At 46.5% G+C, this 26,329-nt stretch overlaps 1 protein-coding gene across 1 annotated transcript in view; it reads right to left on the bottom strand.

Moving 5' to 3' along the window:
* Positions 1 to 22,059, bottom strand: part of LOC309568384 (nephrocystin-4-like) — a 350,057-nt gene extending 327,998 nt beyond the window's left edge. Inside the window, exons 1-2 of the mRNA XM_082274044.1 lie at positions 22,018 to 22,059; positions 10,073 to 10,231 (exon numbers count right to left, since the gene is read on the bottom strand). Coding sequence (XP_082130170.1) covers positions 10,073 to 10,207 — 135 coding nt within the window. The 5' untranslated portion in view covers positions 10,208 to 10,231; positions 22,018 to 22,059. The remainder of the gene's footprint in view (positions 1 to 10,072; positions 10,232 to 22,017) is intronic.
* Between the last annotated feature and the right edge of the window lie 4,270 nt (positions 22,060 to 26,329).

Below are 26,329 nucleotides of genomic sequence, written 5' to 3'. Positions count from 1 at the left end.
CGCCACCCCACGGGGGGGGGGGTGCAATTTTAAACCGTTACATGTTTGGTATCTATTTACTCGGCGTGACATCATCTTTCACAATATACAAAAAAAAAAATGGGCTAACTTTACTGTTTAGTATTTTTTAAATGCAGTGAAATGTGATTTTTCAAAATTTTTCCAAAAAAATGGCGTTTTAAAGACCGCTGCGCAAATACCGCGTGACAAAAATTTTTGCAATGACCGACATTTTATTCTCCAGAGTCTTTGCTAAAAAAATATATATAATGTTTGGGGGTTCTAAGTAGTTTTCTAGGAAAAAATACTGATTTTAACTTGTAAACAAAAAGTGTTCGATATAGGGCTGGGGCTTAACCGGTTAAGGGGGCAAATCCTTCCAGTCCAGAAGGGGTTAACCACTTACCGCCAAATCACATACCTGGTAATGTCACATGACTTCAGGTGATTGTTACCAGGATGATATGCAGCTGCAGACATCACTCTGGTACCATTTTTTAGAGCCGACGGTCGGCTTTCTTGTATTAGCAATCAGATCGGCTAACTAGCCACTCAATTGCTATTACAAGCAGCAGAAGAGGACACACCCCCCTCCACCTTCTACGGCTCTCTTGGGCTCTCCCTTCCCACCGAGAGCGGAATGGGCTTTGATCGGGTCTCCGCTACACTAACCCGGAAGCGATGAGGTGACATCACTTCCCAGTTCACCTGGATGTCAATGGCGCCACTTTTTGAAAAATGAAAGTATTCAAAAACGCTGATCTTGCCATTTCGAATGCTTTCAAGTGTAAAGGAGGGATTTGGGGTCTTATTGACCCCAGATGCCTCCATAAAGAGTACCTATCACATGCCTATTACAGTCACATGGATGTTTACATTCTTTGTGACAGCAATAAAAGTGATAAAAAAAAAAAATGTAAAAGAAACTGTAAAAAACAAAAACAAAACTAAAAAAAAAAGCCTCTGTCCCCCCCGTGCTAGTGCGCAAAGGCGAATGCATGTGTCCGTCCCTTACACACATGATGTATCGCCGCAAATGTCAGATCATGGGCATGAACTTGTAGATATAAAGTGGTAACCTGTAATGGCTTTTCAAGCGTCACCTACGGATAGTAAATTTTACGTCGTTTGTCGCCGTGCAAGTTCGTGCGCAAATGTAAAGCGTGAGAGGTTTGGTATCTATTTAATCGCTGTATCACCATTGTTTATAATTTCCAAAAAAATTGGGTTATGTATTGTGTTTTTTTGCATTAAAATTTTAAAAAGTGTATTTTTTCCCCAAATATTGCGGCGCAAATACCATATGACATAGAAAAATTCCAAAACCCACCAATTTATTCTCTATATACAGTATCTCACAAAAGTAAGTACACCCCTCACATTTTTGTAAATATATTTATTCTATCTTTTCATGTGACAACACTGAAGAAATGACACTTTGCTACAATGTAAAGTTTCTAGATTGTAAACTGTAACGAGCAGGGCCCTCTAGTTTTGAACTTTACTGTCTTCCCTCACATTGTAAAGCGCTGCACAAACTGTCGGCGCTATATAAATCCTCTATAGTAATAATAATAACAATGTAAAGTAGTGAGTGTACAGCTTGTATAACAGTGTAAATTTGCTGTCCCCTCAAAATAACTCAACACACAGCCATTAATGTCTAAACTGCTGGCAACAAAAGTGAGTACACCCCTAAGTGACAATGTCCAAATTGGGCCCAAAGTGTCAATATTTTGTGTAGCCACCATTATTTTCCAGCACTGCCTTAACCCTCTTGGGCATGGAACTCACCAGAGCTTCACAGGTTGCCACTGGAGTCCTCTTCCCCTCCTCCATGAGGACATCACAGAGCTGGTGGATGTTAGAGACCTTGCGCTCCTCCACCTTGTGTTTGAGGATGTCCCACAGATGCTCAATAGGGTTTAGGTCTGGAGACATGCTTGGCCAGTCCATCACCTTTACCCTCAGCTTCTTTAGCAAGGCAGTGGTCATCTTGGAGATGTTTTTGGGGTCGTTATCATGTTGGAATATTGCCCTGCGGCCCAGTCTCGGAAGGGAGGGGATCATGCTCTGCTTCAGTATGTCACAGTACATGTTGGCATTCATGGTTCCCTCAATGAACTGTAGCTCCCCAGTGCCAGCAGCACTCATGCAGCCCCAGACCATGACACTCCCACCACCATGCTTGACTGTAGGAAGACACACTTGTCTTTGTACTCCTCACCTGGTTGCCCCCACACACGCCTGACACCATCTGACACCAAATAGGTTTATCTTGGTCTCATCAGACCACAGGAGATGGTTCCAGTAATCCATGTCCTTAGTCTGCTTGTCTTCAGCAAACTGTTTGCAGGCTTTCTTGTCCATCATCTTTAGAAGAGGCTTCCTTCTGGGACGACAGCCATGCAGACCAATTTGATGCAGTGAGCGGCGTATGGTCTGAGTACTGACAGGCCAACCCCCCACCCCTTCAACCTCTGCAGCAATGCTGGCAGCACTCATACGTCTATTTCCCAAAGACAACCTCTGGATATGACGCTGAGCACGTGCACTCAACTTTTTTGGTTGACCATGGCGAGTGGAACCTGTCCTATAAACCGCTGTATGGTCTTGGCCACCGTGCTGCAGCTCGGTTTCAGGGTTTCGGCAATCTTCTTATAGCCTAGGCCATCTTTATGTAGAGCAACAATTCTTTTTTTCAGACCATCAGAGAGTTCTTTGGCATGAGGTGCCATGTTGAACTTCCAGTGACCAGTATAAGAGAGTGAGAGCGATAACACCAAATTTAACACACCTGCTCCCCATTCACACCTGAGACCTTGCAACACTAACGAGTCACATGACACCGGGGAGAGAACATGGTTAATTGAGCCCGATTTGGACATTTTGACTTAGGGGTGTACTCACTTTTGTGAGATACTGTATATATAATGTTTGGGGGTTCCAAGTAATTTTCTAGCAAAAAAATACTGATTGTTACACGTGAATATAAAGTGGCAGAAAATTCCCGGTCTTCAAGTGGTTAAGCCCATAATCCTCCGGTGCAGATTTAGAACAATCAATTGCAAACATAAACTTCTGATGAATTAATAATCTGATGAAGTCACAGAGGGATCGCGTCGCTCAGATCCTGTCATACGCGACTCTTCCTTCCTGGTTGGTGCCATCTTCATTCGCTCGATCTGCTTTCACTAAAACAGGGATTAATATGAATTATTTACCCACAAACCATTGTTCTCCACTTCAGCGTTTCTGTCCCCAGACATAACGCTGAATTACGGCGAGAGTCATCGCTGTCTGTTCTGATGGCAGAACTTCATGAAAAAAATATGAAAGCTGAAAATCGACTCAATCATAAATCAGCAAAAAAAAAAAAAGAAATCCCTTTAGGCTGTTATAATATCTGCTGCATGTGTGGAAAATGATGTCTTTCTTGTGTGCTGTCATCCCAGTGCTCCCCTCTGATATAGAGCTGCCTGGCATCGTTCTCAGGGTCTGTATGTATTGCTCTGTGTCACAGCCCCGCCCACCTGAAAAATACTTAAAGGGTTGAACAATGAACTTCTCTTTTTTGTTCTCTTTTGGTCTGTTACCTTCTTGAGCCCCAGCGCTGGGATCACCATCTGTCGGCTTTCAGATGGAAGGGATTCAGTTGGCTTTGAGGCTGCATGATTACTTCTACAACCAGTACAACATGCCCCCCCCCCACATGTGCGTGACCCCCCCTCAACATCTATCCCTGGCCCTGTTGTCTCATCTGCAAGCCTGGGGCAGCCATGGGGGGATGTCACTGGGTAGGGCGGAGCTACCTGGTCTGAAGTGTTCATTTGCTAAGACTGCCAGCACTGGGTAGGGCGGAGCTTCTTGGTCCAAAGTTGCCATTTCCCAAGACTGCCGACACTGGGTAGGGCGGAGCTTCCTGGTTCAAAGTGGTCATTTCCCCAAGACTACCGAAACTGGGCAGGGTGGAGCTTCCTAGTTCGCAGTGGTCATTTTCCAAGACTGCCAGCAGTGGGTAGGGCGGAGCTTCCTGGTCCCAAGTAGTCATTTCCCAAGAATGCTGGCACTGGATAGGGTGGAGCTTTCTGGTTCGAAGTGGTCATTTTCCAATACTGATGGCACTGGGTAGAGCGGAGCTTCCTGACCTCAAGTGGTAATTTCCCAAAACTGCCGACACTGGGTAGGGCGGAGCTTCTTGTTTTAAAGTGGTCATTTCCTAAGACTGTTTGGACTGGGTAGGGCGGAGCTTCCTTGTCCGACATGGTCATTTCCCAAGACTGCTGGAACTGGGTAGGGCGGAGCTTCCTGGTCCAAAGTGGTAATTTCTCAAGACTGCCAGCAGGGGAAGTAGCTAAGGGCGCATGATCTGTGCTCCATTAGCTCAGTAGAGTATGGGGGGACATCAGGGGCTAATAGGTCCCTGATGTCTTCATAAAGAGAACCTATCACAACCTATATGCTATCACATGGGGGGGGGGGGGGCTATTTGACACCGTATGTGATAGCATTAGTTATGTTTTAAAAAATGACAAATGAAAAAAATGTCATGCACCCTTACATACTGTACAAGCACTGGGGTGCAATTGGCTGACACATACTATACAAAGCCGCACACATCGGAGATAGATCAATAATTCTGGGCCCATTCATGATGTTTATCTCTAAACTGATGACTTGTAGGGGCTTTTGAAGTGGTTGTAAAGGCTCAAGGTTTTCTACCTTCATATATTCTATGCATGGAAAACCTCCTCTGTACAACGGCCTTCCCAATACTTGTCTGAGTCCCATTGTGATTCAGCGATGTGCAGGAGAGACTCGGCTCTCCAGGGACTCTCCCTCATTGGCTGAGTCTTGGGAACTGACCACTTCGGACCAGGAAACTCCACCCTACCTGGTTACGGCAGTCTTGGGGAATTACCACTTCGGACCAGGAAGCTCCGCCCTACCCAGTGACATCCTCCACGGCTGCCCCAGGCACATGACAAATCGCACCCGTGTTGACTAATGAGTACTGTTTATATTTCTGCGGCTTTAACCACCTTCTTACCGGGCCATAGTCATAAGATGTCCTCAGTAGGAGGTGGAATACCTGGGTTATGGCTGTTCCAATATGCCATAAGCCCGGTATTGTTTTTTTCAGCAGGCGTTTTTCTAACCAATAAAAGTGGTCCAAGCGGTAGATTCCCCGCTGGATCACTTTTAGAAGCAGCGGGAGGGGTTTCCGGGCTCATCTGTCGTATTGGGAAGCCCAAAAACCAATCCAGCAGTGGCTGTTGGTTGCAGCACCTTTGGGATGTGGTAGAACGGGAGATTGGCATCATGGATGTGCAGCTGACAAATCTGCAGCAACTGTTTGATGTTATCATGTCACTATGGAGGAAAATCTCTGAGGAAAGTTTCCAACACCTTGTTGTATCTATGCGACCAAGAATGAAGGCAAAAGGGGGTCCAACCTGCTACTAGCAGGGTGTACCTAATAAAGGGGGCGGTGAGTGTAATATATTACAGCCCCTCTCTCTCCCTATTCATAAAGTTAGATCTGCATGCAATAAAAAAGCCAAAAATGTATTTCTGTGCTTCATCTGGGGAAATCTTCACCGCTCCCCAAAAATGTAAATAAACTCAGAACGCCAGCCCTTCATATATTCCTATAGAATGTCCACTAGAGGGCGTCTGATCCACTGCTTTTGCCGTGTGTTCGTGTTTGGGGCCGGCAACTCAATTCAGGACCTGATTGGGCAAAGAAAGGGGAGCAGCACAGTGATAGGCTCATCCCTCTTCTCAGTTTCTCCTCTTGTTGGCAGGTTTACTTTCAGCATAGGTGCAGTGCAGCAGAGTCTGACTGGGAGATGGTACTGGCCCTCCTCCTACAGTGCTGCTGTGCAGGAATTACAGCATGCTGACATCAACACAAACTTAAAGATGTGCACAAGCTGCCTGTTAATCACTTGAGCCCTGGGTGCCACTTTTACACAGCCTTGGTATAAGTCTTGGACCCAATGTTGGAGACCCAGACCAGAATTTGGGAATCCCAGAGGACACCGGACAATCAATTTCCTCCACCATCCCCCCCCCCAAGTCTCTATGAAGTCTCAGGGTTCCAGGACCCAGACCAAAACTTGAGAATCCCAGAACACCGGACAAGCAATTTCCTCCACCATCCCTCCAATGTCTCTATGAAGCCACAGGGAATGACAATTTCGCGCTCATGTAACACTCTACCCAGATGGCATTTTTATCGTTTTTTTTCACACAGATAGAGCTTTCTTTGGGTGGTATTTACTCATCACGGGGGTTTTATTTTTTTGATAAATAAACGATAAAAGACCAAACAGTAAAAAAACTAAAAACATTTTTTCATGTTTTGTTATACAATTTTGCCAATAAGTAATTTTTCTCCTAGGAAAAGAATAGGTGGCACTGATAAGGAGGCACTGATAGGCACTGATGAGGATGCACTGATGGACACTGATGGGGAGGCACTGATGGACACTGATGGGGAGGCACCGATGGACACTGATGAGGAGGCACCGATAGACACTGATGAGGAGGCACTGATGGGCACTAATGAGGAGGCACAGATGGGCACTAATGAGGAGGCACTGATGAGAAGGCACTGATAAGTGGCACTAATGGGCACTGATGAGGAGGCACTGATGGGCACTAATGAGGAGGGACTGATGAGAAGGCACTGATAAGTGGCACCAATGGGCACTGATGAGGAGGCACTGATGGACACTGATGAGAAGGCACTGATGAGGAGGCACTGATGAGAAGGGACTGATAGGTGGCACTGATGAGAAGGCACTGATAAGTAACACTAATGGGCACTGATGAGGAGGCACTGATGGACACTGATGGGGAGGCACTGATGAGAAGGCACTAATGGGCACTGATGAGGAGGCACAGATGGACACTGATGAGGAGGCACTGATGGGCACTAATGAGGAGGGACTGATGGGCACTAATGAGGAGGGACTGATGGGCACTAATGAGGAGGGACTGATGAGAAGGCACTGATAAGTGGCACTAATGGGCACTGATGAGGAGGCACTGATGGACACTGATGAGAAGGCACTGATGAGGAGGCACTGATGAGGAGGGACTGATAGGTGGCACTGATGAGAAGGCACTGATAAGTAACACGGGCACTGGGCACGGATGAGGAGGCACTGATGGACACTGATGGGGAGGCACTGATGAGAAGGCACTGATGGGCACTGATGAGGAGGCACTGATGGACACTGATGAGGAGGCACTGATGGACACTGATGAGGAGGCACTGATGGACACTGATGAGGAGGCACTGATAGGTGGCACTGATAGGCAGCACTGGTGGGCACTGTTGGGACTGCACTGGTAATCAGTGTACATGTCCATTTAACACAAGCCAGAATGCCAATAACCGGCTTGTGTTTACATTATGATCAGCTGTGATTGGACACAGCTGATCAAGTGGTAAAGAGCTGCTGTGATTGGCTCTTTACCCTGACCTATGATCAGCTGTGTCCTAAGGACACGGCGATCTCAGGGCGTGCTGTCTGTGTGCCGCAGCGGGCTCAGGAAGCGGGATCACGGAAGGACATCATATGACACCCCCCAGCAATGTGTGACTGCGCTGTAGCTGTCATTCGGCGGTCAGGAACTGGTTAAAGTTGCTCTAAAGTCTAAAGGTTTTTTTGTTTTTAATGCATTCTCTGCATTAAAGTGTTTGTAAACCTCAGACATGAAATTGGAACAAAGCATTCCCCTCTATAGTGTGTACTTGTCTCACTCTGGAGCACTGAGTCTCATTTCTGTCTGCTGCCTCCTTCCTCTATCTGCATGAGTCACTTCTGACAAGTTTTCCTGACACCAAGACATAAAAGGTGACAGGGGAGGGATCTTCAGCACACAGCCTGTGAGTGACAGCCTCAGCTCTGTTGCTGTGTGAAGGGGGTGTGTCCCTTCCCTCCAATCAGCTCTCAGAGCTCTCCTCACTGAGCTCTGCAGAGTGTTACTTTAGCTCTCCACCCCCTTTTTTCTGACAGATCAGACAAGCTTTATAAATGCTGGACTTTGATTGGCTGTAGAGGAGAATGGGGTTGCAGATAAACAGGTACAGCTTATGTAGGAGGATTTGTTTCAGCTGTATTACCTGCCAGTCATTTCACTGGGGGATATGGAGGGATTAGGGTGAGAAGCACCTCTGTCCCCAAACACTTACCTGACTCCTGTCACTCTTGGCTTACCAGCGCTGTGTGCGTCTTTGGACTCACACAGCCCGGCTCAGGAGTGCACATGCATAGGTTCCTCTGTAGCCCCCGGTTGGCTAGGGGGGCACTGGGAGCAGAGAGAGGCTGACAGGGCCAGCGGAGGACTTCCAGGAGAGGAGAAGGCAGTGATTTCTGTATCATTGCACAGAGCAGGGGAGTATTACCAATAATAAATAGACTTAATCCGGTGATTATACCTTCACCTGTGTCCTAACACCCCCCCTGCTCACTGCTTTATGTACATTTCATACCGATATCTCCCCTGACATGTAACTATCTCTACAGCAAAGTAGGGATGCACCAATTTATCGGCTCCCAAAAAAATGATTGGCCGAAAAAAGGGTTCTCTGCGTTTCACTGATAAGAAAATGGCATGCTGCGTCCTACTGACTTCACTGCAAAAACGCCTCCTACTGACATCAATGCAAAATTGCGTCCCATTGACTTCAATGCAAAATCGCATCCCATTGAATTCAATGCGAAAACGCCCCCTACTGACCTCAATGCAAAATCGCGTCTTCTTGACTTTAACGCAAAGTCACCCCCTATTGATTTCAATGCAAAAAATGCCCCCTATTGACTTTAATGCAAAATCACGTCCATTGACTTCAATGCAAAAACAGCATCTCATTGACTTAAATGCAAAAACGCCCCCTATTGACTTCAATGCAAAAACGCCCCCTACTGACATCAATGCAAAGTTGCGCCCCATTGACTTCAATACAAAAACGCCTTCTATTGACTTAAATGCAAAAACGCCCCCCTATTGACTTTAATGCAAAGTTGCGCCCCATTGACTTCAATACAAAAACGCCTTCTATTGACTTAAATGCAAAATCAAGTCCCATTAACTTCAATGCAAAAATTCCCCTATTGACTTCAATGCAAATATCGCATCCCTCTGACTTCAATGCAAATATCCCATCCCTCTGACTTCAATGCAAATATCGCATCCCTCTGACTTCAATTCAAAAATGCCCCCTATTGACTTTAATGCAAAGTGGTGCCCCATTGATCCTAATGCAAAATCGTCTCCCAATGACTTCAATGCAAAAATGCCCCCTATTAACGTCAATGCCAAACAACTTCTATTAACTTCAATGCAAAAATGCCCCTATTGACTTCAATGCAAAAATGCCCCCTATTGACTTCAATGCAAAAATGCCCCCTATTGACTTCAATGCAAAAATGCCCCCTATTGACTGCAATGCAAAAATGCCCCCTATTGACTTCAATGCAAAAATGCCCCTATTGACTTCAATGCAAAAATGCCCCCTATTGACTTCAATGCAAAAATACCCCCTACTGACTTCAATGCAAATATGCCCCCTATTAACTTCAATGCAAAATCACGTCCCATTAACGTCAATGCAAAAATGCCCCCTATTAAATTAAATGCAAAATTGTGTCCTATTGACTTCAATGCAAATATCGCATCCCATTAACTTCAATGCAAAAATGCCCCCTATTGGCTTCAATTCAAAGTGGTGGCTCATGGACCTCAATGCAAAATTGTGTCCTATTGACTTCCATGCAAAATCGCCCCCTATTGACGTCAATGCAAAAATGCCCCCTATTGACTTCAATGCAAAACCTTGTCCAATTTACTTTATTGCAAAAAAAAAAAATCAAAGCCACATTAATTAAATAACCCCCCCCCCCCAAAAAAAAACTGTCCGATTCAATTTTGGTTTTCGGCCAAGTGCATCTGGAATTTTCGGTTTATCGCTACAGCAAAGCGTTGCCATGACAACGTATTGTGATGGGAAATGAACCCTTTGTCCCCTCCAGGTGAAGGCGGAGTCACAGCTCACCTGTGTATTAGGAATCCACTCCAGAGCCCCCAGGAAGATCTGATATGCAGCCGAGTCCCCGGCGCCGTGCTTCAACCTCTGGGGGTGTTGTGGAATCCCCCGACTTTCTGCCAAAACCGCTCCCCACTCTGACATCTTCTTCTCTTTTCAGAGATCCCCCTAGAAATGACAAAAAATATGTTTTTATAAGAGAAATCCAAAATATTAATTTTCATCATTTTATAACTTCAAACGCGTTTCGGCTGCCGCCATCCGAGGACGGAATATCCGTATGTGAAGAAGTCCGGAACCCCAACTGAACCCCACTGTCTGCTAAAGTCCGGAATCTCATCACCAATCAGAATTGTCTGTTTTCACCATTTTTACCCTTTGTTGTGTCTCGGCTCTGATCTCCTTCCATCTCTTTGCAATCACTTCCAGTCTATATACACTCCAGTGATGGCTGCATGGCATTGCTCAGGATGGCACTTCTATTCCATGCACAGAGTCCCTTGTGCTCTTTAACCACCTACCGACCGACCGCCGCAGCTTTACTGCAGCAGGTCGGCTCTGTCTCGTGAAACAAGGTACCTGTACCTCACTTCCTGGGACCGCTAGCGGGGGGGGGGGGCGGCACGCCCATTCGCCACAGGGGAAGCTGATCAGCAGGTCCGGCGGCCATGATTGCCACCGGGCACCCGCAATCACTCCCCGTGGAGACAGAACGACAGTCTGCTGTTGTAAACACGGAAGACCGCTGTTCTGTCCGTAATAAACACAGGGATCCTCTTATTTAGGAACACATGTCTCTGTGTTCATGCAGAAAACCCATCCCCCACAGTTAGAAAGCACCCCGTAGAGACACATTTAAATGATAATCCCAGGGCTCCTGTGTTTCTCTTATTTTCCTCCCCTGATTTAACAAGCTCAGCCACCCCCACAGTTGGAAAACACCCCCCTAGGCTCACATCTAACCCTTTGATCGCCCCTGGTGTTAACCCCTTCCCTGCCAGTGTCATTATTACAGTGACAGGAGAAAGAAAGTACACACCCCCTCTTTAGATAGATTATTCCACATGGACATACCCTAAATTCATGAACCATGCCGCTGTGGTCCATGCCCCGTTTTGGTAGGCTATAGATGCGGCTCCTTGTAGCCCTGCGCATCTTCTTGGCCGCCTGTGGTGGGAGGATTCCTACCTCCAATTTGGAAGACAACTCCTTTGTCATCAACATGCTTTCTGGTTTCTAACTGATATCGCCAATCTGACATCACAGAGTCCCCTGAGGAAGACCTCACCCCATAGGTCGAAACGCGTTGTAGTCGTTTTCCACTTTTATGTGACGATCTTATTATTGTCATTCATTTCCTGTTACACCACGTTATTCTGTTTGTAACCAGAGCTCATAATCTATCCATTTTTTCTCCCCTTTTGGGGATTGTTTTTTTATGTGTGTTTTTTACATTTTTTTTTCTATTCATCAATAAAATCATTTTTTTTTTTAGGAAAAACTACAGCTTGATATATTCTATATAAAAGTTATTGCTGCTTAAAAGCCCCTGGGGGTTTGTACTTGTGTACTTTCTTTCTCCAGTTCCTATTTGGGGTGTGCAGCTCCTCCATTATATGTGTTGTTTTTTGCTTGCTTAGTACAGTGACAGTGCATATTTATAGCACTGATTACTGTAGTAATGTCACTGGTCCCCCCAAAAGTGTCAAAAATGTCAGTTAGGGGTCCGATCTGTCCGCCGCAATGTCGCAGTCCCGCAAAAAATCGCTGATCGCCGCCATTACTAATAAACAAATAAATAAATAAAAATGACATAAATCTTTTCCTTACTTTGTAGACGTAATAACTTTTGCGCAAACCAATCAAAATACGCTTATTGGGGTTTTTTTTACCAAAAATATGTAGCAGAATACAAATTGGCCTAAAATGATAAAAAAAAAATATTGGGAATGTTTTATAGCAGAAAGTAAATATTGTTTTCTTACAGAACTGTCGCTCTTTTTTTGTTTATAAAGCAAAAAAAAATAAATAAAAAAAAAAATAAAAAAAATTAAAAAAATAAAAAAAATTAAAAAAAAAAAAAAATCGCACAGGTGATCAAATGCCACCAAAAGAAATCTCTACTTGTTACACAGCACAAGCACTGCGCTATATAACATGCTTTAACCACTTGCCGACTGCCTAACGCCGATCTACGTCGGCAGTCAGCTCCTCACAGGCAAAGTGACGTAGGTCTACGTCACTAGCCTGTGAGGGTTTAGGGAGCGAGCGCGGTCCGCCGGAGGCGCGCTCCTGCTCCTGCGCGGTCACGCACCCCCCCGCGCGTGTGACCGGCGGACCCGATGTACGCCTGTCACTCGGCGATCGTCGGGGGAGAGGGAGAAAGTCAGGCGGCTTGTGTAAACAAACCGCCTGTCATTCTCCCCTGTATATGAAGGATGATCATACGGTTCTACTATGTAGAACCGTTGATCACGGTTCATACATATGAAGCCACAGCCAATCACAGTAGAAAGCACGCCCCTAGGGACACACATAACCCCACCCTTTCAAAAAAGTTAACCCCTTCACTGCCAGTGTATTTTTACAGTAACAGTGCATATGTATAGCACTGATTACTGTAGAAATGTCACTGGTAACCCCAAAAGTGTCAAAAATGTCAGTCAAGGGTCCGATCTGTCCACCGCAATGTCGCAGTACCGCAAAAAAAATCGCAGATCGCCGCCATTACTCGTTAAAAAAATTAAAAAAAACAAAAATGACAAAAATCTTTCCCTTTGTTAGTAAACGCGATAACTTTTGCGCAAACCAATCAAAATACGCTTTTTGCGATTTTTTTTACCAAACATAGGTAGCGTAAAACAAATTGGCCGAAAATGTTAAAAAATTTAGATTTTTACATTTTTTTTAGGGGGGAATTTCATATAAAAAAAAGTGAAAAATATTGTTATTTTTGCAAAATTGAAGCTCTTTTTTGTTTATAGCGCATGATCAAAAAAATCGCACAGGTGATCAAATACCACCAAAAGAAAGCTCTGTTTGTGGGAAAAAAAGGACGCCAAATTCATTTAGATACAGCGTCGCACGACCGCGCAATTGTCCGTTAAAGTCACCGAATCGCAAAATACCCCCTGGTCAGGAAGGGGGTAAAATCTTCCGGGGCTTAAGTGGTTAAAGCAGGGAGTCTCCAAACTATGGCCCTCTAGTTGTTCAGGAACTACAATTCCCATCATGCCTAGTTATGTCTGTGAATGTCAGAGTTTTATAATGCCTCATGGGATATGTAGTTCTGTAACAGCTGGAGGGTCATAGTTTGAGGATCCCTGCGTTTAGGGGAATAGGAACAATATAATTTTTTTTTTTAGGTTAACAAATGCTTTAAAAATAAATTCTACCGTTTCCCCTTTAAAAATAAATATTCGCGAGTCGCGGCTGACCTTTACGACAATGTCGAAAAGGGGCGGAGCATGGGTGACCTTAAAATAATGCCCCCCCCCCAAAAAAAAAAGTTCTGCGGACACACATGGCACTATTACAGTTCTATTAGAAGTCGCTGATCAACGCCATTTCTAATATAAAAAGAAAAAAAATGCCAGTGTATATATATATATATATATATATATATATATATATATATACCATAGTGTGTAGATGCTATAAGTTTGATGCAAACCAATCAATATACACTCATTGGTACTTTTTTTGTAACTAAAGACATGTAGCAGAATACATTTTAGCCTAAATTTATGAAGAAATTTAGATTTTTATTTTTTATTGGATATGTTTTGTAACAGAAAGTAGAAAATATAATAAAAAATAAAAAAAAAACACAGCGCTGATCAAATACCACCAAAAGAAAGCTCTATTTGTGTTGAAAAAAAAAAAAAAAGATCTAAATTGCATTTGGGTACAGCGTTGTATGACCGCGCAATTGTCAGTTAAAGTAGCGCAGTGGAGGGGCGGGGAGAGGCCGGCTCAGGATCTCAGCGCCTCACTGAGCCGGGTGTCGGTCCAGGCACCTGGCGGATCCCTGACTCCATGGTTGTGATCACGCGGTGCCTGGACCCACTTCTGTGATGTCAGCAGAGAGCGGGACTTCAGCCCCCGCTCTCTGCTGAAAAGGGGTCACCGGAGTGCAAAACAAACTGCCCTCCTGTGACCCATAGAAGTACAGCTAAACCAGCTTTGGCTTCTCCTTTACCCACTTTACCACCGGAGGATTTTCCTGCTAAAAGACCAGGGGTTTTTTTTGCGATTTTTTACTGCGTGACTTTAACGGACAATTGCGCGGTCGTGCGATGCTGTACCTAAACGAATTTCACGTCCTTTTTTTCCCACAAACAGAGCTTTCTCTTGGTGGTATTTGATCACCTGTGCGATTTTTTGATCACGCGCTATAAACAAAAAAAGAGCGTAATTTTTGCAAAAATAACAATATTGTTCACTTTTTTTTATATGAAATTCCCCCCCAAAAAAATGTAAAAATCAAAATTTTTTAACATTTTCGGCCAATTTGTTTTACGCTACCTATGTTTGGTAAAAAAAAAAATCGCAAAAAGCGTATTTTGATTGGTTTGCGCAAAAGTTATCGTGTTTACTAACAAAGGGAAAGATTTTTGTCATTTTTGGTGTTTTTTTTTTTTAACGAGTAATGGCGGCGATCTGCGATTTTTTTTGCGGTACTGCGACATTGCGGCGGACAGATCGGACCCTTGACTGACATTTTTGACACTTTTGGGGGTACCAGTGACATTACTGCAGTAATCAGTGCTATATATATATGCACTGTTACTGCAAAAATTACACTGGCAGGGAAGGGGTTAACTGTATTGGACAGGGAGGGGTTAAGTGTGTCCTAGGGGCGTGCTTCTAACTGTAGTGGGACATTGCTATTGGTGTAAAAACAAAGATCAACGGTTCTACATAGTAGAACCGTCTGATCTTCATTTTTACACAGGGAGAACTGACAGGCGGCTTGTTTACATAAGCCGCTCTGTCTTTCTCCCGCTCTACCGGCGATCGTAGTGTGACCGGCAGACATCGGGTCCACCAGTCACACGCCCGCACTCCTCTGTGAACGAGCCGAGGCGGGCGCGCGCTCGCCCGCTATTGGCTCTAGAAGGAGTGACACTCTGCCTGGCCGGGGCCGACTGCCGCAGTAAATATACTGTGAGCAGTCGGCAAGTGGTTAACCACTTCTGGAGCGGAAGATTTGCCCCCTTCCTGACCAGGCCATATTTTGCGATTTGGCACTGCGTTACTTTAACGGACAATTGCGCGGTCATGCGACGCTGTACCCAAATAAAATTGATGTCCTTTTTTTCCCACAAATAGAGATTTCTTTTGGTGGTATTTGATCACATCTGCGATTTTTATTTTTTGCGCTACAAACAAAAAAAGAGCGACAATTCTGAAAGAAAAAAAAAATAATATTTTTCACATTCTGCTATATAACATTCCCAATAAAAAAAATATTAAAAATTTAATTTTTTCATCATTTTAGGCCAATTTGTTTTCTGCTATATATTTTTGGTAAAAAAAAAAAAAAATCGCAGTAAGCGTATTTTGATTGGTTTGAGCAAAAGTTATTGCGTCTACAAACTAGGGGAAAGATTGTCATTTTTTTTTTCATTAGTAATGGCGGCGATCTGCGATTTTTAGCGGGACTGCGACATTGCGGCGGACAGATCGGACCCCTAACTGACATTTTTGGGGGGACCAGTGACATTACTACAGTAATCAGTGCTAAAAATATACACTGTCACTGTAATAATGACACTGGCAGGGAATGGGTTAACACCAGGGGCAATCAAAGGGTTAAGTGTGAGCCTAGGGGGTGTTTTCTAACTGGGAGGGGGGGTGGGCTTGTAGAATCAACACAGAGACCTGTGATCCTAAATAGAAGGATCACAGGCGCTCTGTGTTCATTCCAGAGAGAACGGTCTGCTGTGTTTACAACATCCGACCGCAGTTCTCTCTCCACGGGGAGCGATCACGGATGTCCAGCGGCAATCGCAGATTCCCTGCTGCTTAACGGGAGAGCGCACTATTTGTGGTGGTTAATAAAAGACCACATAGATGAGTTCTTGCTTGAAAGAATATTTTAAGCAACAGACAGCATGGATTCATGAGAGACAGAAGTTGTCAGACAAACCTGATTTCTTTTTATGAGGAGGTAAGTAAAACCTTGGACAGAGGGGTAACTGTGGACGTGGTATACTTGGACAGAGGCGTGGCTGTAGACGTGGTATACTTGGACAGAGGGGTGGCTGTGGACATGGTATACTTGGACAGAGGGGTGGCTGTGGACGTGGTATACTTGGACAGAGGGGTGGCTGTGGACGTGGTATACTTGGACAGAGGGGTGGCTGTAGACGTGGTATACTTGGACAGAGGGGTGGCTGTGGACGTGGTATACTTGGACAGAGGGCTGGCTGTGGATGTGGTATACTTGGACAGAGGGGGGCTGTGGACGTGGTATACTTGGACAGAGGGGTGGCTGTGGACGTGGTATACTTAGACAGAGGGGTGGCTGTGGGCATGGTATACTTGGACAGAGGGGTGGCTGTAGACGTGGTATACTTGGACAGAGGGGTGGCTGTGGACGTGGTATACTTGGACAGAGGGGTGGCTGTGGACGTGGTATACTATGACAGAGGGGTGGCTGTGGACGTGGTATACTTGGACAGAGGGGTGGCTGTGGATGTGGTATACTTGGACAGAGGGGGGCTGTGGACGTGGTATACTTGGACAGAGGGGTGGCTGTGGACGTGGTATACTTGGACAGAGGGGTGGCTGTGGACGTGGTATACTTGGACAGAGGGGTGGCTGTAGACGTGGTATACTTGGACAGAGGGGTGGCTGTGGACGTGGTATACTTAGACAGAGGGGTGGCTGTGGACGTGGTATACTTAGACAGAGGGGTGGCTGTGGACGTGGTATACTTAGACAGAGGGGTGGCTGTGGACGTGGTATACTTGGACAGAAGGGTGGCTGTAGACGTGGTATACTTGGACAGAGGGGTGGCTGTAGACGTGGTATACTTGGACAGAGGGGTGGCTGTGGACGTGGTATACTTGGACAGAGGGGTGGCTGTGGACGTGGTATACTTGGACAGAGGGGTGGCTGTGGACGTGGTATACTTAGACAGAGGGGTGGCTGTAGACGTGGTATACTTGGACAGAGGGGTGGCTGTGGACGTGGTATACTTGGACAGAGGGGTAGCTGTGGACGTGGTATACTTGGACAGAGGGGTGGCTGTGGACGTAGTATACTTAGACAGAGGGGTAACTGTAGATGTGGTATACTTGGACAGAGGGGTAGCTGTGGACGTGGTATACTTGGACAGAGGGGTGGCTGTGGACGTAGTATACTTAGACAGATGGGTAACTGTAGATGTGGTATACTTGGACAGAGGGGTGGCTGTAGACATAGTATACTTGGACAGAGGGGTGGCTGTAGACGTAGTATACTTGGACAGAGGGGTGGCTGTGGATTTGGTATACTTGGACAGAGGGGTGGCTGTGGACGTGGTATACTTGGACAGAGGGGTGGCTGTGGATTTGGTATACTTGGACAGAGGGGTGGCTGTGGACGTGGTATACTTGGACAGAGGGGTGGCTGTGGATTTGGTATACTTGGACAGAGGGGTGGCTATGGTTGGGTTTTCTTTACTGTTTTTTGTTTTTTATTGGTTTAGCCGGATGGATTTCTGTCTTTTTTAACATCACTAACTATGTAACTATGAACCATAGTGTAAAACACGGACGTAGCCTTCACCAAAAACAAATAATAAAATAAAGTGCACACATAACACATCTGATGATCCTAAATGTTCTGTAGGTAATTATTTTTTTTTATCCAAAGTATTGTCCACCTGAAACAATGTGACCAAACAAGATCATGTACCATTGATGTAGAAGTGACCTCAAGCCAAACAAGTCAAATAGAAGAGCTGAATAGGCAAATGGTGGAGAATGCGGGCAACAGGAGAACAATGCAGAGCAAAAATCTCTGCCTCGGGGAAAGCTTTTTTTTCCCAAGTGTCCACAATCAGCCGGGTCAGGTACCGCATCTAATCTGCCATTGCTGCAAAGACCTCAAATCCATACATGATCAATATGCTGCCATATTCTTCTGGTTTTCACCTACACTATATTGTCAAAAGTATTGGGACGCCTGCCTTTACACACACAGGAACGGCGATTCGCGGGAACCTGCCACCGTGTATATATATATCGACGGTGGCTGGTCGGCAAGTGGTTAAGTAATATTTGCCAAGTTTTACATATTTTGATTAATATACACTGTTTACCAAAAGTATTGGGACGCCTGCCTTTACACACACATGAACTTTAATGGCATCCCAGTCTTAGTCCGTAGGGTTCAATATGGAGTTGGTCCACCCTTTGCAGCTATAACAGCTTCAACTCTTCTGGGAAGGCTGTCCACAAGGTTTAGGAGTGTCTATGGGAATGTTTGACCATTCTTCCAGAAGCGCATTTGTGAGGTCAGGCACTGATGTTGGACAAGAAGGCCTGGTTCGCAGTCTCCGCTCTAATTCATCCCAAAGGTATTCCATTGGGTTGAGGTCAGGACTCTGTGCAGGCCAGTAAAGTTCATCCACCTCCAAACTCGCTCACCCATGTCTTTATGGACCTTCCTTTGTGCACTGGTTCAAATCATTTGGTGGAGGGGGATTATGGTGTGGGGGTTGTTTCTCATGGGTGGGGCTTGGCCCCTTAGTTCCAGTGAAGGGAACTCTTAAGGTGTCAGCATACCAAGACATTTTGAGCAATTTCATGCTCCCAACTTTGTGGGAGGAGTTTGGGGATGGCCCCTCCCTGTTCCAACATGACTGCCCACCAGTGCACAAAGCAAGGTGAGGTCCATAAAGACATGGATGAGCCAGTGATGGTCCCCGGTAGTCTCTATGACTTGTCGTCACGTCGCGCCTGGCCTGGCAGTTTTCAATACTGCACTGATCTCGGGTAAATAGCAGAGATCGATTTTTTTATTTTTATTTCAGGCTTTCTAGCCTGTAGGAGAGATCTGAGGTCTTATTGACCCCACATCTCTCCATAAAGAGGACCTGTCATTCACTATTCCTATTACAAGGGATGTTTACATTCTTTGTAATAGGAATAAAAGTGATCCAAAAGTGATCAGGGTGCAGAGGGGCAGCACAGGACCCCTGTGATCAGCGTGCAGAGGGGCCGCACAGGACCCCAGTGATCAGCGTGCAGAGGGGCAGCACAGGACCCCTGTGATCAGCGTGCAGAGGGGCCGCACAGGACCCCTGTGATCAGTGTGCAGAGGGACAGCACGGGACCCCTGTGATCAGCGTGCAGAGGGGCAGCACAGGACCCCAGTGATCAGTGTGCAGAGGGGCAGCACAGGACCCCTGTGATCAGCGTGCAGAGGGGCCGCACAGGACCCCTGTGATCAGTGTGCAGAGGGACAGCACGGGACCCCTGTGATCAGCGTGCAGAGGGGCAGCACAGGATCCGGAAGCTTGCGGTGATTGCTGTAGTGACTACTGCTGTGATTTTCAGCCTCCCTGGTGACCCGTCAGGTATGAGAGATACATACAGACATGGTGTCTATTGACGTCCTCCTAGAACCGCTCTCCCAGCGCGCTCTGCGATCTCCGTGTCCTTCACACAGTAGGTCACAGGTCGGGGTAAAGGGCCAATCACAGCTGATCAGGATGTAAACACACCAGCCAGTTATCAGCATTCCTTTCCTCACAATGTCACAGCGTGAGGAGAGGAGAGGAGAGGAGAGCCGGTAACCAACAAGTGTGAAAGGGGACATCTACACTTATAATCAGTGAAGCCTCTACAGTGCCCATCAGTGTTGCTTATCAGTGCCCATCAGTGCTGCCAATCAGTGCCCTTTAGTGCCCCCTTTCAGTGGCCATCAGTGCAGCCTCAGCAGCACCCATCAATGCCGCCTCTTCAATGCCCATCAGTGCTGTCTATCAGTGACGCCCCAACATTACCCATTAATGTGCCTCTTCAGTGCCCATGAGTGTAGCCTATGAGTGCCCACCAGTGCTGTCTCATTAGTACCCCTCAGTGTTGCACATCAGTGCCCATTAGTGCCGTCTCATCATCACCGCCTCTTCAGTACCCATTAGTGCAACCTTATCAGTGCCTAGCAGTGCAGCCTCACCAGCGCCCATCAGTGCAACCTCATAATTGCCCATTAGTGCAGCCTCATAAGTGCTGCATATCAGTGCCCATCAGTGTTGCATATCAGTGCCCATTAGTGCCGTCTCATCATCGCCGCCTCTTCAGTGCCACCTCATTAGTGCCTATCAGTGCAGCCTCACCAGCGCTACCTTTTCAGTGCAACCACATATGTGCCCATTAGTACAGCCTCATAAGTCCTGCCTATCAGTGCGCATCAGTGTCGCACATCAGTGCCCATCAGTGTCACATATTAGTGCCCATCAGGGCAACCCCATTAGTGCCCATCAGTGCCGCCTCATCAATGCCCATCAGTGCCACCGTTAGCGCCCATCAGTGCTGCCTATCAGTGCCCATCTATTTTGCATATCAATGCCCATCAGTGTCACATATCAGTGCCCATCAGTGTCACATATTAGTGCTCATCAGGGCAACCCCATTAGTGCCCATCAGTGCCGCCTCATCAATGCTCATCAGTGCCACCTTGTTAGCGCCCATCTATGTTGCATATCAATGCCCATCAGTGACACATATTAGTGCCCATCAGGGCAACCCCATAAGTGCCCATCAGTGCCGCCTCATCAATGCCCATCAGTGCCACCTTGTTAGCGCCCATCAGTGCTGCCTATCAGTGCCCATCTATGTTGCATATCAATGTCCATCAGTGTCGCATATCAGTGCCCATCAGTGTCACATATTAGTGCCCATCAGGGCAACCCCATTAGTGCCACCTCATCAATGCCCATCAGTGCCACCTCGTTAGTGTCCATCAGTGCTGCCTATCAGTGCCCATCTATGTTGCATATCAATGCCCATCAGTTTTCACAAATCAGTGCCCATCAGTGCCACCTATCAGTGCCCATCGGTGTTGCAAACCAGTGCTGCCTCATCTGCGAAGGAGAAAAATTACCTGTTTGCACAATTTTATAATAGAAACTAAGAAAGTTTTTTTTTCTCAGGTATTTTATCATTTTTTCATTTATAGCACAAAAATTAACCCCCCAGCGGTGATTAAATGCCACAAAAAAAATTATAAAAATGTAATATGGGTACAGTGTAGTATGACCGTGCAATCGTCATTCAAAGTGCGACTGCCCTGAAAGCTGAACATTGGCCCGGAGAGGAAGAGGAGGAAATTTTCCGGGACTGAAGCCATTAAAATCGCACCAAACCACCCAGTGCTGCCATATTGCGCGTTTTGGGGGATATATGGGGGGGGGGGGCATTAAGAAACAGCGGCACCTGCATGTGTCTGCGTTTCCGTGCAGCGTGGGAAAACACGCGCCCTCGGGGCTCCTTCAATACGAGTGCACGCGCGTTTTTTTTTTTTTTTTTTTGCACGCTCCCACGCGTTTTAGGGCAGACCATTCATGTCAGTGTCACGCCCTATACACGGGAAACACGCAAGAACGTTTCTGGCATCATTTCTTTAAATTGCGCGGTTCTGTGCGTTGTGGTTTGTGCGGACGCTTCCATTAAAGGCAAAGCGTTATCGCGTGGATCGGAAAAACGGGCGATTTTGCGCACGGCACCTGATGTAAGCGAGCCCAGCATGTAAATAAGCCCCATGGGGGGGAGGGGGGGGGGTCAGCAGCAAAGCCTCCTGGGACATGAAGAAAGATTGGAGCCCCCCATTCAGTCTGTAGGACTACAACTCCCATCATCCACCATCACACCCCAAATCTGACCCCTGAGAGAGGTGACTGATCCGGGATCCCCCCACCATTATCACCCCCCATCACCCAGTCCCCCTCAGCTCACCATTCATCCCCTCACAGCTGCCATCTTCCCTCTCAGCTCTCGGTTATACCATATGAACCTCCCAGGGGGGGGGGAGGTGACACCCTCCTCCTATCTCCCCCTGACCCCCCCGCCTGTAACACTCACATTCCCTCTCGCTGTTACTATTCCTCTTCCTATCTCTGTAATCCGGTATATAAAAAGTCCTCACTTCACAAAAGAGCAATCTTCACCCAAAAACCAAAGGCCTCCCCCCCTCCAGCACGCTGTCACTTGGTTTCTTCCATCGCCCAGCGTCTGTTGCCATGGAGACGTGAAGGAGATGCTAGTGTTCCGTACGAGCCCGTTGTGGGCGGGCCGTACGACATTTCCCGGCATCCTCCACGCTTGGTGTTGGCTGGCAGGGGATTCTGGGAAAAGGAGTCTGTCAGTGCCGTCGTCTCCGTGGTAACAGACGCTGGGCGATGGAAGAAACCAAGTGACAGCGTTCTGGAGGGGGGGTCGGCGTTTGGTTTTTGGGTGAAGAATAGATTGCTCTTTTGTGAAGTGAGGACGTTTTAAATACCGGAAAACAGCGATAGGAAGAGGAATAGTAACAGTGAGAGGAAATGTGAGGGAGTTCAAAACAAAGTTTTAAATAAATGATAATAAAAATAAAGGAGCGGGCCTATTTCTGACATTTGTCGTTTTACAAGTTAAAATAAGTATTGTTTGCTAGAAAGTTACTTAGAACCCCCAAACATTATATATATATATTTTTTAGCAGAGACCCTAGAGAATAAAATGGTGTGTGCTACAATTTTCTTTATCACACGGTATTTGCGCAGCGGTTTTTTCAAACGCAATTTTTTTTTGGAAAGAAACACATTGATCAATAAAAAAATGAAAAAAACAGTAAAGTTAGCCCAATTTTTTTTCTATAATGTGAAAGATGATGTCACAGCGAGAAAATAGACACCTAACATGTCACCACTTTACCACCGGAGGATTTTGCTGTCTTACGTCTGGGCCACTTTTTGCGATTCGTCACTGTGCAACTTTAACTGACAATTGTGTGGTCGTGCGACGCTGTACCCAAACAAAATTTACGTCCTTTTTTTCCCACAAACAGAGCTTTCTTTTGGTGGTATTTGATCACCTGTGCGATTTTTACTTTTTGCGCTATAAACAAAAAAAGAGCGTTTATTTTGAAAAAATAACAATATTTTTCACATTTTTTTATATGAAATTCCCCCCCAAAAAAATGTAAAAATCAAAATTTTTAAAAATTTTTAGCCAATTTGTTTTCTGCTACATATGTTTGGTAAAAAAAAAATCACAATATGCGTATTTTGATTGGTTTGCGCAAAAGTTATTGCGTTTACTAACTACGGGAAAGATTTATGTCATTTTTGGTGTTTTTTTTTTTAACGCGTAATGGCGGCGATCTGCAATTTTTTTTGTGGGACTGCAACATTGCGGCGGACAGATCGGACCCTTGACTGACATTTTTGACACTTTTGGGGGTACCAGTGACATTACTGCAGTAATCAGTGCTATAAATATGCACTGTTACTGTAAAAATGACACTGGCAGGGAAGGGGTTAACTTTATTGGAGAGGGAGGGGTTAATGTATGCCTGGTGCTTACTGACGTGTGTGGGGGGAGGTGACTGTGTGACACAGGGACAGATCGCAGGTTCAGCTATGCTGAACCCTGCAATCTGACCCTTCTTGTCACTTAGGAGATCCGCCCGCTTTGTTTACACAAGCGGGCGGATCTCCACACTCGATTCCCCGACGATCGGGGAAGAGCAGCGGCGATCGCCGCCACTCCTCCCCTGGCCCGACTCCCGCTGTGACTGAATACAGCGGGAGCGAGCCTCCGGCGGCGCGTGAGCGCCGCCCACAAGGGGAGTAGACCTACGTCGCTGGACGGGAACGAGCCACATTGCCGCAGTAGAGCTCCAGTGAGCGGTCGGCAAGTGGTTAAAATTGCGTCTGCCCGTGGAATGGCGGCACACTACGATGCTTAAAATTCTCCATAGGCGACGTTTTAAACGCCTTTACAGATTACCAGTTTAGAGTTACTCAGGAAGTCTGGTGATAGAATTATTGCTCCGGCTCTGACGTTCACGATGATACCTCACATGTGTGGTGCGATCACCGTTTACATATGTGCGCAGGAGTAACGTATGCATTCGCATTTGCGCGTAAGCACGGTGGGACGGGGGCACTTTAAAATTATTTTTCTTATTTATTTTGTACAAAAATTGATTTTTTACACTTTTATTTATATATATATACAGGGCTTTTTTCAGCAGAAACGTGAGGGAACGCAGTTCCGGCACCTCCAGCACTGACTGTATGTAATGGTAACGGATGCTGGGGTGTGTTGCGGGTTCTATTGATGTTGGCTGCTAGGGGATCTATTTTTGCAGGGGGTCTATTGTTGCTGGTGGGGGTTCTATTGTAGCTAGGGATGGGTCTTATATTGCTGGGGGGGTCAGTTATTACTTGGAAATATCTACGTTGAGTGAGGGGGTCTATTGTTGTTGGTGGGGGTTCTATTGTAGCTAGGGATGGGTCTTATATTGCTGGGGGGGTCAGTTATTACTTGGAAATATCTACGTTGAGTGAGGGGGGTCTATTATTGCTGGCTACTGGAGAGTCTATTGATGCAGGCTGTGGGGAGATCTGTTGAGGGGGGAGGGGGGGGGTGTTTCGAGTGGTCCATTGTTGTTCGGGGTGTTCTATTGTTACTGGCTACAGGCAGGGCCGGTGCTACCACTAGGCAAACTAGGCGGCCGCCTAGGACGCACTGCCACCTAGGGCGCAGCCATGGCCAGTGCCACATTCCTCTCCTGTCACCTCCTCATCCCCAATGGAGGTCACCTCTAGAGAGGGGGGAACTTTGTATATGAAGGGGTGTTCAGGGTTAAAGGGGGGCAGTGTGTATATGAAGGGGTGTAGGGTTAAAGGGGGGCAGTGTGTATAGAATGGGGGGGTGTAAGGTTAAAGGGGGCAGTGTGTATAGAATGGGGGGGGGTGTAAGGTTAAAGGGGGGCAGTGTGTATATGAAGGGGGTGTAGGGTTAAAGGGGGGCAGTGTGTATAGAATGGGGGGGTGTAAGGTTAAAGGGGGGCAGTGTGTATAGGAAGGGGGTGTAGAGTTAAAGAAGGGCAGTGTGTGCAGGAAGGGGGTGTAGGGTTAAAGGGGGGCAGTGTGTATAGAATGGGGGGGTGTAAGGTTAAAGGGGGGCAGTGTGTATAGGAAGGGGGTGTAGAGTTAAAGAAGGGCAGTGTGTGCAGGAAGGGGGTGTAGGGTTAAAGGGGGGCAATGTGTATAGAATGGGGGGGTGTAAGGTTAAAGGGGGGCAGCGTGTATAGGAAGGGGGTGTAGAGTTAAAGAAGGGCAGTGTGTGCAGGAAGGGGGTGTAGGGTTAAAGGGGGGCAGTGTGTATAGAATGGGGGGGTGTAAGGTTAAAGGGGGGCAGTGTGTATATGAAGGGGGTGTAGGGTTAAAGGGGGGCAGTGTGTATAGAATGGGGGGGGGTGTAAGGTTAAAGGGGGGCAGTGTGTAATGGAAGGGGGTGTAGAGTTAAAGAAGGGCAGTGTGTGCAGGAAGGGGGTGTAGGATTAAAGGGGGGCAGTGTGTATAGGAAGGGGGTGTAGCATTAAAGAAGGGCAGTGTGTACAGGAAGGGGGGGCAGTGTGTACAAGAAGGGGTATAAAGGGTTAAAGGGGGCACTTTGCTTATGAAGGGATGTGTAGAGTTAAAGGGGGGAAGTGTGTATATAAAGGGGGGTGTAGGGTCAAAGGGGGGCAGTGTGTATATAAAGGGGGGTGTAGGGTCAAAGGGGGGCAGTGTGTATATGAAGGGGGGTGTAGGGTCAAAGGGGGGCAGTGTGTATATAAAGGGGGGTGTAGGGTTAAAGGGAGGGGCAGTGTGTGCAGGAAGGGGGACAGTGTGTACAGGAGGGGGAGAGTGGGTTAAAAGGGGGGGGGGGGCATTATGTACAGGAAGAAGAAAATTGCAATAAGCGTATTTTGATTGGTTTGCGCAAAAGTTATTGCGTTTACTAACTAAGGGAAAGATTTTTGTCATTTTTGTTGTTTTTTTTCTTTAACGAGTAATGGCGGCGATCTGCAATTTTTTTTGCGGGACTGTGACATTGCGGCGGACAGATCGAACCCTTGACTGACATTTTTGACACTTTTGGGGGTACCAGTGACATTACTACAGTAATGCTATACATATGCACTGTTACTGTAAAAATGACCGAGAGCGAGCGGGAGCGCGCCTCCAGCGGCGAGCGGGAGCGCGCCTCCAGCAGCGCGCGCTCGCTCCCTAGA

Source organism: Pelophylax lessonae (genome assembly GCF_965119305.1).
Source record: "Pelophylax lessonae genome assembly, chromosome: 12".
Classification (NCBI taxonomy): Eukaryota; Metazoa; Chordata; class Amphibia; order Anura; family Ranidae; genus Pelophylax; species Pelophylax lessonae.
The sequence above is the reverse complement of the archived record's forward strand: the minus strand, read 5'-3'. Positions and strand labels throughout refer to the sequence as shown.